Here is a 13508-nt window from a genome sequence, read left to right on the forward strand (position 1 = left end):
TTAATTCAGTTAGACAATGTTGTCATTCAACAAAAATACACCAGAAATTCTACTGAGTCCATTCTTTTCTTCTCTTCTCCTTCCATCAACTTAGGTAATGTTTGTTCCCGGTAGGTTTTCGCTATTGTATTTAATGTAAGGCTCCCATACTTGTTCGAATATTTCAATATTATTTCTTAAACTATATGTTATTTTTTTCTAATGGAATACATTTATTCATTTCTATATACCATTGTTGTATTTTCAAATTATCTTCCAATTTCCAGGTTGACATAATACATTTTTTTGCTACAGCTAGGGCTATCTTAACAAATCTTTTTTGTGCATCCTCCAAGTCAATTCCAAATTCTTTATTTTTTATGTTACTTAGGAGAAAGATCTCTGGATTCTTTGGTATATTGTTTTCTGTTATTTTATTTAATATCTGATTGAGATCATCCCAAAATTTTTCTACTCTCTCACATGTCCAGATTGCATGAATTGTTGTTCCCCTTTCTTTTTTACATCGAAAACATCTATCAGATACTGTTGGGTCCCATTTATTTAACTTTTGCGGTGTAATGTATAGTCTGTGTAACCAATTATATTGTATCATGCGCAGCCTCGTATTTATTGTATTTCTCATCGTTCCAGAGCATAACTTCTCCCATGTTTCCTTTTTTATCTTTATATTTAAGTCTTGTTCCCATTTTTGTTTAGTTTTACCATTTGTTTCCTCATTTTCCTTTTCTTGCAGTTTAATATACATATTTTTTATAAATCTTTTGATTAACATTGTATCTGTAATCACATATTCAAGGTTACTTCCCTCTGGTAAACTCAAGTTGCTTCCTAATTTATCTTTCAAGTAGGATCTCAGTTGGTAATATGCCAGCGCTGTATCTCCCGTTATATTGTACTTATCTCTCATTTGTTCAAAGGATAAGAATCTACTTCCTGAAAAACAATTTTCTATTCTTTTAATCCCTTTTTTTTCCCATTTTCTAAAGGCAAGGTTGTCTATTGTAAAAGGGAGTAGCTTATTTTGCGTCAATATTAGTTTTGGTATTTGGTAATTTATTTTATTTCTTTCTACATGAATCTTCTTCCATATATTGAGGAGATGGTGTAATACTGGAGAAGTTCTATGTTGTACCAATTTTTCGTCCCATTTATATAATATGTGTTCAGGTATCTTTTCCCCTATTTTATCTAATTCTAGTCTCGTCCAGTCTGGTTTTTCCCTTGTTTGATAAAAATCTGATAGGTACCTTAATTGTGCGGCTCTATAATAATTTTTGAAGTTTGGCAATTGTAAGCCTCCTTGTTTATACCATTCTGTTAATTTGTCTAGTGCTATCCTCGGTTTCCCCCCTCTCCATAAAAATCTCCTTATTATTTTCTTTAACTCTTTGAAGAATTTTTCTGTCAGTTGTATTGGCAATGCCTGAAATAAGTATAGTATCCTTGGAAAAATGTTCATTTTAATACAGTTTATCCTTCCTATCAGTGTTAGTGGTAGCTCTTTCCAATGCTCTAAATCGTCCTGTAATTTTTTCATTAGTGGATTGTAATTGAGTTTATATAATTGGCTTAGATTTTTGTTTATTTGCACACCTAGGTATCTTATTGCCTGCGTTTGCCATCTGAATGGGGATTCCTCCTTAAATTTTGAGAAATCCGCGTTATTCATAGGCATTGCTTCACTTTTATTTACGTTTATCTTGTATCCCGACACTTCTCCATATTCCTTCAATTTCTTATATAGTTCTTTTATTGATAGTTCTGGTTCTGTTAAGTACACTATCACATCATCCGCAAACAGACTGATTTTATATTCCCTGTCTTTTATTTTTATTCCTTTTATATTATTATCTCTTCTTATCGATTCTGCTAGTGGTTCTATAGCTAGCGCAAACAATAATGGTGATAGTGGGCATCCCTGCCGCGTTGACCTGCTTAAGTTAAATTGCTTTGATACATGTCCATTTACTGTCACTTTCGCTAACGGTCCCTTATATAATGCTTTAATCCAATTAATATACTTCTCTGGTAAACTGAATTTTTGCAATACTTTGAACAAGTAATTCCATTCTACTCTGTCGAAGGCCTTCTCTGCGTCTAAAGCAACTGCTACTGCCGGTGCTTTATTTCCTTCTACTGCATGAATTAAGTTAATAAATTTACAAATATTGTCTGTTGTGCGTCTTTTTTTGATAAATCCAGTTTGGTCTAAATTTACCATTTTCGGTACCTGTTCTGCTAATCTGTTCGCTAATAGTTTAGCTATTATCTTATAATCTGTGTTTAGCAAAGATATTGGTCTATATGACGCTGGTGAGAGTGGATCTTTCCCTTGTTTTAGTATCACTGTAATTATTGCTGTTTTACATGAATCTGGTAAGTTTTGTGTCTCATCAATCTGGTTGATTACATCCAGGAGGGGCGGTATTATTAGGTCTTTAAATGTTTTGTAGAATTCTATTGGGAGTCCATCCTCTCCTGGTGTCTTATTATTTGGTAAATTTTTTATTATCTCTTGTATTTCTACTGTTCCAAATGGTTCTGTTAATTTATTTTGTTCCTCTATTTGTAGTTTTGGTAGTTCAATTTTAGTCAAAAATTCATCTATTTTCCCTTCTTTCCCTTCGTTTTCGGTTCGGTATAATTGTTCATAGAATTCTCTAAAGTTTTCCTTAATTTCTTTTGGATTATATGTAATTTGTTTGTCTTTTTTCCTTGTTGCCAATACCATTTTCTTAGTTTGCTCTGTCTTAAGCTGCCATGCTAGGATTTTGTGTGTTTTTTCCCCTAGTTCATAATATTTCTGTTTTGTCTTCATTATATTCTTCTCCACCTTATATGTTTGTAATGTTTCATATTTTATTTTTTTATCCGCCAATTCTCTTCTTTTGGTTGTATCTTCCTTTATTGCTAATTTTTTTTCTATGTTTATTATTTCCCTTTCCAACTGCTCTGTTTCCTGATTATAGTCCTTCTTCATCTTGGTTGCATAACTTATTATTTGCCCTCTAATGAATGCTTTCATTGCGTCCCATAGTATAAACTTATCTTCCACTGATTCCGTATTTACTTCAAAGTACATTTTTAATTGTTTTTCAATAAATTCTCTAAAATCCTGTCTTTTAAGTAGCATGGGGTTTAATCTCCATCTATACATTCTTGGAGGGATGTCTTCTAGCTCTATTGCCAATAACAGGGGTGAGTGGTCCGATAATAGTCTAGCTTTATATTCCGTTTTCCTAACTCTCCCTTGTATGTGGGCTGATAACAGGAATAGGTCTATCCTTGAGTATGTTTTATGTCTAGTCGAGTAGTATGAGTATTCCTTTTCTTTTGGGTTTTGTTTCCTCCATATGTCCACAAGTTTCATTTCTTGCATTGATTTATTTATAAATTTGGTTACTTTGTTCTTCCTGTTAATTTTTTTCCCCGTTTTATCCATATTTGGATCCAAATTCAGATTGAAATCCCCTCCTATTAGTATGTTCCCTTGCGTATTAGCTACCTTCAAAAAGATATCTTGCATAAACTTTTGATCTTCTTCGTTAGGTGAATATATATTAAGTAGATTCCAAAGCTCTGAATATATCTGACATTTTATCATAACATATCTCCCTGCTGGATCTATTATTTCCTCTTCTATTTTAAATGGCACATTTTTGCTAATTAATATAGCCACTCCTCTTGCTTTTGAATTATACGATGCTGCTGTTACATGTCCTACCCAATCTCTCTTTAATTTCTTGTGCTCCAATTCAGTTAAATGTGTTTCTTGGACAAATGCTATATCTATTTTTTCCTTTTTCAGTAAATTTAGTAGTTTCTTCCTTTTAATTTGGTTATGTATTCCATTAATATTTAGAGTCATATAGTTCAGCGTAGCCATTTTATATTTTGTTTATCTTCTCTTTCCGTTTTTCCATCATTACCTTTCCTCCTTTTCCATTTCTGTTTTCTTATTTTCAACTCTTTACCAGACAACATTCCTACAACATCCAACATTTTCCTTATTCTCCTATTTCTATCTTCTTTATCCCCAATCTCCCCTTCCCCTCCTGAGTTGCCCTTTATCCCTTGTCGGACAACCACATCTCCCCTCTCCATTTGGATTTGCGAATCCACTCGCAAGTGTCAACTGATTTTGCAGTGACCGCTCTTTTCCCCCCACCCAGCCCCCCCCAGAAAAGATTTCGTTTTTTATATGTCACAAAGGTCACTCTTTTAGTTCCCTCCTTATTCTCTCTATTTCATTACCTTCCCTTGTTAATTCTTGTCTATACTTTCTATGTTTTCCTCTAATTACAGATACTTTCACATATGCCCATTGTCTCTATTCACTCTTATACCTCTTTACCCGCATACATATCAATCGTGGTCATTTTTACCCTCCTTACCCGTCTTCATCCCTCAGTCTATTTTTGTCTTTACCCACATACATATCAATCGTGATAATTTTTGCTCTCATTACCCGTCTTCATCCCTCAGTCTATTTTTGTAATTGTTCTGCAAATTTTCGTGCTTCTTCTGGATCCGAGAATAGTCTGTTTTGTTGTCCTGGGATAAATATTTTCAATACCGCAGGATGCTTCAGTGTAAATTTATATCCTTTCTTCCATAAAATCGCTTTTGCTGCATTGAACTCTTTTCTCTTCTTTAGGAGTTCAAAGCTTATATCTGGATAAATGAAGATTTTTTGCCCTTTATACTCCAGTGGTTTGTTGCCCTCTCTTACTTTTTCCATTGTCTTCTCCAGTACCTTTTCTCTTGTAGTATATCTTAGGAATTTTACTACAATAGATCTTGGTTTTTGTTGTGGTTGTGGTTTAGGGGCCAATGCTCTATGTGCCCTTTCTATTTCCATTTCTTGCTGTAGTTCTGGACATCCTAGGGCCTTAGGGATCCATTCTTTTATAAACTCCCTCATATTCTTGCCTTCTACATCTTCCTTGAGGCCCACTATCTTTATGTTATTTCTTCTGCTATAATTTTCCATTATATCTATTTTTTGGGCTAGTAATTCTTGTGTCTCTTTAGTTTTTTTATTAGATTCCTCCAATTTCTTTTTTAAGTCTTCTACCTCCATTTCTGCTGCTATTGCCCGTTCTTCCATCTTGTCCATTTTTTTCCCCATTTCTGTTAAGGTCATATCCATTTTATTTATTTTCTTTTCTGTGTTGTTTATTCTTCTTCTTAAATCATTGAATTCCTGTGTTTGCCATTCTTTAAATGACTCCATGTATCCTCTAACAAGTGCAAGTACCTCCTTTACCTTGCCTATCTTTTCTTCTTCTATTTCCCTGTACTCTTCCTCTTCCTCTTCTTCTTCCTCTAGGTTGACCATCTGTTGTTTCTTTGCTGCCCTTTCCTCCTCTTCTTTCTTGTTTCTATTGTCTTCTGTGGTCTCTTCTTGCTGCAGGTGTTCTGCAGCTGTCGTTGCCGGCTGTGGAGATCGACTCCCCAGCTGGTCCCCCCTCCCGTCGGTGTGTTTTTTTGTATGCGCATCGCGCATGCGCGAGGAGTCGCGCATGCGCGGTTGCGCACTTTTACTCGGCTCTGTGAGCCATTGTTGTAGTTCTCTTTCTATCGACCTGAGGTAGTGGGGTCTTCTCTCCACAGCGGGCCTCTTCGGACAGGTAAGGCCTTCACCTTTTTCCTCCGTTGTCTTCTCTTCCTCTCTTCTTTCCGTTGATTTTGATTTTTCTCCTTTTGTCTCCATCTTCTTTCCACCTTTATACTCACTTTTCTTTAACTTGTATTTCTGTGCCTTTGTATTTTCTCTTGTTTTTCCCGACTTTTCTGGAGAGGGCTGGAGTTCACCGTCCGGCCACTACTCCATCACGTGACTCCTCTCGTTTTAAGCAATTTTACATGAAACTATATAAATCAGAGTCTACATAGGATGACAATAAAATTGATTGATTTTTAACTCAAATATGTTTGGCTAAATTAAATATAGGAGAACAGAAAATATTAGGAACCTCTTTTACAGTTGAAGAGTTTGGAAGAGTTATAGCTTCTTTACAAAACAATAAATCTCCTGGTGAAGATGGATTCACAGCAGAATTTAAAGATGTGTAGATCCCTGTATTTATGGAATTCTTAATGCAACTGGAAGAAACTAGAAAGCTACCTGATTCTTTTAAGACAGGAATTAAAACGGTAATTTCAAAAAAAGATAAGGATCCATTTATGCCTTTATCTTATAGATAGATATCTTTATTCAATGTGGATTACAAGATAGTGGCTAAAATATTGGCAAACAGACTGGAAACTTTTTTACTGAAATTCAAACAGGCTTTATTTTAAAAAAATGAAAATTGGTGGACAATGTAACTAGGTTGATTAATTTAATTCATCAAGCTCAAAAGGAAGAAATGTTAAGTGTAGCAGTGGCTTTAGATGTAGAAAAGCATTTGATGGAATAGAATAGGATTTTCTTTTGCTAAATTTGGCTTAGGACAAACATTTATAAATTGGATAAAAGCATTATATATTCAACTAAGAGCAAGAGTAGTGACAAATGGTCTAATGTCTGATTCTATTATTTTATGTTCCTGTTAGGTTAAAAGGAGGGGCAAAAGGTTTGAGAGAGCCGTGGTTTTCAAGGAATATTGGAAACTTGGTTCGAAGAAAAAGGGAGGCGTACATTAGATATAAAAAGCATGGAGTTAAGGAGATGTTTGAAAGATACATTGAATGTAAGAGGAATCTTAAGAGAGGAATTAGGAAAGCTAAAAGAGGGTACGAGAAAACTATGGCAAGCAGGGTGAAAACTAATCCAAAAGAGTTCTACAAATATGTTAATGGTAAGAGGAAAGCTAGAGACAAAATTGGTCCCTTAGAAAATCAGAGTGGAAAACTGTGTGTGGAGCCTAGAGAAATGGGGGAGATATTGAACAGTTTCTTTTCTTCGGTATTCACTAAGGAGAAGGATATTGGGAGATGTGGGATAAAAAAAGCAAATTGGGTAAATATGGGGAATATAGAGATTACAAAAGGTGTAGTTTTAAGGCTTTTGAAGAATATAAAGATGGATAAGTCTCCGGGACCAGACGGGATCTTCCCCAGGACATTGAGAGAAGTGAAGGAGGAAATAGCAGAGGCTCTGGCGGTAATTTTCCAAATGTCATTAGATATGGGGATAGTGCCGGAGGATTGGCGCATTGCGCATGTGGTTCCGTTATTTAAAAAGGGTTCAAGGAGGAAGCTTGGCAACTATCGGCCTGTAAGTTTGACGTCTGTGGTAGGTAAATTAATGGAGAAAATTCTTAGAGATAGTACTTATAAACATCTGGATAGACAGGGTCTGATCAGGAGCACTCAACATGGATTTGTGGGAGGAAGGTCATGTTTGACCAATCTGATTGAATTTTTTGAAGAGGTGACTAGGAATGTGGATGAGGGTAGCGCAGTGGATGTTGTCTATATGGACTTCAGTAAGGCCTTCGATAAGGTACCACATGGAAGGTTAGTTTGGAAGGTGCAGTCTTTAGGTATAAATTTTAAGATAGTCAAATGGATTGAACATTGGCTGAAAGGGAGAGGCCAGAGAGTGGTAGTGGATAATTGTCTGTCAGATTGGAGGCCGGTGACCAGTGGTGTGCCTCAAGGATCTGTATTGGGCCCATTGTTGTTCGTTATATACATTAATGATCTAGATGATGGGGTGGTGAATTGGATTAGTAAATATGCAGACGATACTAAGATAGGTGGAATAGTGGATAATGAAGAAGGTTTTCAAGGATTGCAGAGGGATTTGGGCTGCTTAGAAAAGTGGGCTGAAAAATGGCAGATGGAATTTAATGCTGATAAGTGTGAGGTGCTTCATTTTGGTAAGAAGAATCAGAATAGGACATATGTGGTAAATGGGAGAGCATTGAGGAATACAGAAGAGCAGAAAGATTTAGGAGTAACGGTACATCGTTCCCTGAAGGTAGAAACTCACGTGAATAGGGTGGTGAAGAAGGCTTTTAGTATGCTGGCCTTTATCAATCATTGCATGGAATATAGGAGTTGGGAGGTGATGTTGAGATTTTATAAGACGTTGGTGCGGCCTAATTTGGAGTTCTGTGTGCAGTTCTGGTCGCCTAATTATAGGAAGGATATAAACAGAGTGGAGAGAGTGCAGAGAAGGTTTACCAGAATGTTGCCTGGGTTTACGCATCTGGAGTATGGGGAGAGATTGGACAGATTGGGTCTTTATTCTTTGGAGCGTAGAAGGTTGAGAGGGGATTTGATAGAAGTATTTAAGATTATGAAAGGGATAGACAGAATGGATGTGGATAGACTATTTCCGTTAAGAGGAGGAAAGATTAAAACAAGAGGACATGAGTTAAGAATTAAGGGGCAGAGGTTTAGAGGTAACATGAGGGGGAACTTCTTTACTCAGAGAGTGGTAGCTGTGTGGAATCATCTTCCGGGAGAAATAGTGGCGGCGGAGTCAATTGTATTATTTAAGAAAAGGTTGGACAGGTATATGGATGAGAAGAAGATGGAGGGTTATGGGCATTGTGCAGGGAGGTGGGACTAGAAAGGGGTGTTTGGTTCGGTGCGGACTAGAAGGGCCTAATGGCCTGTTTCCGTGCTGTAATTGTTGTTATATATATCTTTAAACAAGACAAAGTTGTCCATTATCGCCAGCTCTTTTTGTATTAGTAATTGAACTGTTAGGTGAATTAATTAGAACAGATTTAGATATTAAGGGTATTAAAATAGGGGCCAAGGAACATAAAATTATTTATTTGCAGATGATGTAATTATTTATTTGACAGATCTGTAAAATTCATTAAATAAATTACATAAGCAATTAGAAAAATATGGAGCAGTCTCAGAATATAAAGTTAAATGGGATAAAAGTGAAATTATGCCTCTGACTTTTGGTGACTCTACCCACTATAGGCAAAATATGAGATTTAACTGGCCTGAACGTGGAATAAAATATTTGGGAATTAGAATGGACAACCAGTTAGAGAATTAAAAAAATAATTATGGATCATTGTTTAAAAAACAATTGAAGAAGATTTTTTTTAAATGGGTTGATTTACCAATTACATTAATTGGTTGAGTAAATTGTATTAAAATGAATATTTTCCCACAGGTGCAATATTTATTTCAATCTTTGCCCATTGATATTCCTAAAAATATTTTTAAGGATCTAAACAAAAGTATAAGGAAATTCTTGTGGAAAGGCAAGATTTCAAGGATTTCTATGAAAAAATTAACTTGGAGATTTTAATTGGGAAGTTTACAACTTCCAAATTTTAAGTATTATTATAAAGCAGACTAACTATGATTTTTCTTTTTTTTGAGGAGGGATAAAAGGTGGCTTGGGTTAATATAGAAATGAATAAAATAGGTGAAAAAGAATCTGAAGAATTCCTATACAAACGGAATGAGGTACTATTAACTGGAGAAACAAACACACCAATATTATAACATTTGGTTAGAATGTGTCATAAGGTACATATATTGATGGGAGTTAAGGGGTATGGATCTGTGAAAATACCACTGGTGCAAAATAAATTGATACAGTTTACGCTGAATAATATAAATTTTATTAACTGGTCAAAAAAAGGAATAAAATTTATAAAAGGCTAATCAAGGCAGATAGTTAAAGACAATTGATCAATATAAAGCTAAAAATGAAATACAAAATAATAAAATATTTGGATATTATCAATTAAAGGTTTATCTATGAGAAAGATTAACTACATCCTATTTACTATTAGAAAATTATGAAATAGAAACAATAATATCAAATCCAAATACAAAAAAGTGCTCATCAGTTATGTATTTATTACTTTTGACGGCAGTAAAGAAGAAAGATTTTCATAAATCTAAACAAAAGTTGGAAGTGGACCTGGGCATAGATATAAATGATAGAAATTGGACATAAATATGTTCTGATAGTTGAAAAAATGTTAGATATAGAAAGGTACACTACAATTCCCTACATCAGTTATACATCACACCACAAAAGCTTAATAGATTGAAGTTAGATATTTTGGATAAGTGTTTTTGATGTAAACAGGATGTAGGCACTTTTTTTTTTACACTACATGGATATTCCCCAAATTGAACTCTTTTTGGACTAATTTAATAGACTTTCTTCAACATGTAATAGGTGTTAAGTTCCCAGAAACACTATGCTGTTTCTTTTGGGGAATATAAATAGTTTATTCAAAATTATATGGAAATATGGAAAACAAATAGAGGAGGCAATGATTTTTGATTCAAAGTCAACATGGATTCCAAAGGGAAAAGCCTTTCCTGAACAATTTCCTTTATAGCCTGAAGGAAGTAATAACACAAGCCAAAGCTGTGTAAGAGTCAAGAGTAAATCCTAGGAAATGGATAAGAATAAGGAACTAAACTTGTAGGAATTGTGTTACTGAGGCTGGTAGATTCAGGATTGGAAGCAGAGAGAGAATAGTAAAGAGCGAGTGGTTATTCCAGAGATCTATGGAATTGTTGTTTTTAATTTTTAAAAAAAGGTTTTAATTGATTTACAAATGTCACCAAACCAGGAGAGAATGTATAGTTAGAGAAAAGAGCTCAGATATTACATGCTAAATAATATGTACTGAAATTACACAATGAGCAAGATATACAAATGAATTGGACAACAGATATCATTTTATGTAGAAAAATGTCAAGCAATACACATAGAAATCATGTGGTCCTGAGTATATAACACTCCAATGAAATGGTTTCCTTCATTAACTTTCTTAGGATCTTGGGGTTATCCTCTTCCTCTACTGAATGTACAACATAATATAATTCAACAGGTTATCTAATTTCTCATTTTTATTTAAAATAGTGCTATAGTGCTTTTAAGCAGGCCATTATACTTTTGATCACTTCTGCTCAAAAGCAACTGTAAAAGTGTTAATTCTGATATCCTTTATTTTATGTGGCCATTTTGTATATTTGCTTATAACCTTTCGCTGTACTTTATATCCTCTGATACCTGCTTCAGTTTCAACATTTATCCTTTTTGTTTAATTTGATGTCATTCTATACATAATTGTTTTTATTGGCAAGGAGAGCTTGCACCCCTTAAAAGGTACAGAGTACACTGGCCCTTTATCAACTTTATTTTTGATAATTTCCTACTTTCTACAGTTTGCTCAGTTTATCATAGATATATTATCTTTTTGCTCTGGATTCAGACTAGGAATTTGAATTACAATTTCCTACAACTTTATTTTTCCAACACTACAATGACTACAATCTCATTATCTAACATTAGCACAATTAAGTGCCTAACAACATAAAAAACCCACTGTGCTGTGCTTTCACTTCATGTTAGTTCCATTTCAATCTAGTAATGTTAAATATAACCAGCTTTTATAAGCTATTGCACAGTTCTGACGAGCAAATTCTCGGGTTTGACCTGCATCTATTATTATTCTACACATCAGCAGATCATCTTTTTGTCAAGTTACATCTAAAGACACTCATTCCCAGCTGATGAAAATGCTAGCTCCAAATGGAATAGTATTGAACAACGTTAACTTTACAGCTTATAATATTCAACTTAATATAATAGTTTAAATTGATGTCCAGTGATATGCTACTAGCAATGGAATTTATGTTATAATATCGAACATTTGTTCAGTTTGTTTAAGAAACACAATATGACCATTTTATTGGTCAACACGTTTAACAAAGATTTCCATTCTGAATTAACAAACTTTCTACAAAATAGAAAGCCAAAATTTAGTGCTACACAAGAAGCTAAATATAAAAACACAACAAAGAACAAAGATCTAAAATCCATTATCCAAATCTTAAAGCCTACCACTTACCAATCGCTCGTCTGAAGTTCTCCATAAGTACTTCAGTTTTCTTGATTTCAGTTGAATAGACTTCACTTCCCACCATAGGACAGAATGGTACTTTGTTTCCCAGCTCCTGTGCAATAGCCAGAGCCAAAGCAGTCTGGAAAAAGGAAAAGAAAGCATATTCAGTGATCACACCCATTCAGCAATATAAGGTAAGAACAATTTGCTCAAAATAATCCCTCTAGTTGGCTAGACAAATTAAGTAAAATAAGAGGAGGGGGCGTAATTGTAGAAAAAGACATTTGCATACAATATTTGTAACTAGATTGATAATAGAGCAGTGTTTTTGCAGAATAAATTTTAAGTGGGTCACAACAATTGGAATATGATTGTTGGGGCTCTGGCAAAGATCTTTGCAACCCCCCCACCCCCACCCAGGGTGTCAGGGGAGATGCGGAGATGCCAGAGGATTGGAGAATAGCAAATGTGGCCTCTAGTTTTAAAAAAGGTAATAGGGAGAATTCAAGGAATTATAGACCAGTGAGTCACCTCATTATAGGAAAGATGTGAAAACTATGGAGAGGGTGCAGAGGAAATTTACCAGGTTGTTGTCTGGATTGGAAAATATGTCTTATGAGGCAAGGTTAGCATCACTAGGGCTTTCCTCTTTGGCGCAAAGAAGGAGGAGAGGTGACTTAATAGACGTCTGCAAGATTATGAGGCATTAATTAGCAGACAACCAGCACCGTTTCCCAGGCAGATAGCAAAAACCAGAGGACATAAAACATTAGAGCATAGTACACTCCAGATGAACTCCAGAACCTTTGGGAGGCTGGGGGGATGATAGACAGGAGTTACAGGGACACCATCACACCTCTGAGGTTGGTAACTGTATGACAGTCAGGAGAGAGAAAGGGAACACCCCTGTGGCAGTTCCCCTCAATAATAAGTATACTATTTTGTTTTCTGATGAGCGAATGATCGATCAGGGACAAGCCACACTGGTCAGATTTTTGGCTTAGAATCTGGTCTTGTGGTTAATGAGGGAAGTGAGCAGAAGAGGTGAGCTGTAGTAATAGGGGATTCCATGATTAGGGGAACTGATAAGAGGTTCTGTGGAAGACACTGAGAATCTGAATCCCAGATATCTCAGATTGTGTTCACAGCATTTTCATGGGTTGGGTGAGTAGCCACAAGTCATGGTCCATGTAGGGCCCAGTGGTGTGGGTAGGAAGGGTGATAAGTCCTGCAAAGAGAGTTCAGGGAGTTAAACACTAAGTTGAAAGACAGGACATCCAGGGTTGTGATTTCAGGATTGCTACTCATACTGCATGCTAATGAGGCTAGAAATATGAGGATAATGCATCTTAACACATGGCTAAAGAGTTGCTGCAGGAGGGAGGGCTTCAGGTTTCTGGATTATCGGGATCTCTTCCAGGGAAAGTCCAATAGGACAGTTTGCATCTGAACTTGCAGGAAGGTTTGCTAGTGCTGCTCTGGGGAATGTGGTAAATTAGTCTTTGAAGTGTGGGTATGGCCACAATGCTGATGGTAGAAAGTGCCTCAATTTTGACACAGCTGTAGTAAAAGAACAGTAATATATTTCCAAGTTAAAATGGTGTGTTGCTTGGAAGAAAACTTCCAGGTGGTATTCCCAAGCTTTTGTAGTTGGTAGAGGTCATGGGTTTGCACCACATTGTATTAGAAATCTCAGCGAGT

General features: G+C 35.5%; 1 protein-coding gene across 2 annotated transcripts in view; it reads right to left on the reverse strand.

The window, feature by feature from the left end:
- Positions 1-13508, reverse strand: part of ruvbl1 (RuvB-like AAA ATPase 1) — a 110186-nt gene that overhangs the window by 82487 nt on the left and 14191 nt on the right. For both annotated transcript variants that reach the window (XM_069937401.1, XM_069937400.1), the window contains exon 3: positions 11814-11946. In XM_069937401.1, coding sequence (XP_069793502.1) covers positions 11814-11946 — 133 coding nt within the window. The remainder of the gene's footprint in view (positions 1-11813; positions 11947-13508) is intronic.

Source organism: Narcine bancroftii, chromosome 5 (genome assembly GCF_036971445.1).
Source record: "Narcine bancroftii isolate sNarBan1 chromosome 5, sNarBan1.hap1, whole genome shotgun sequence".
NCBI lineage: Eukaryota > Metazoa > Chordata > Chondrichthyes > Torpediniformes > Narcinidae > Narcine > Narcine bancroftii.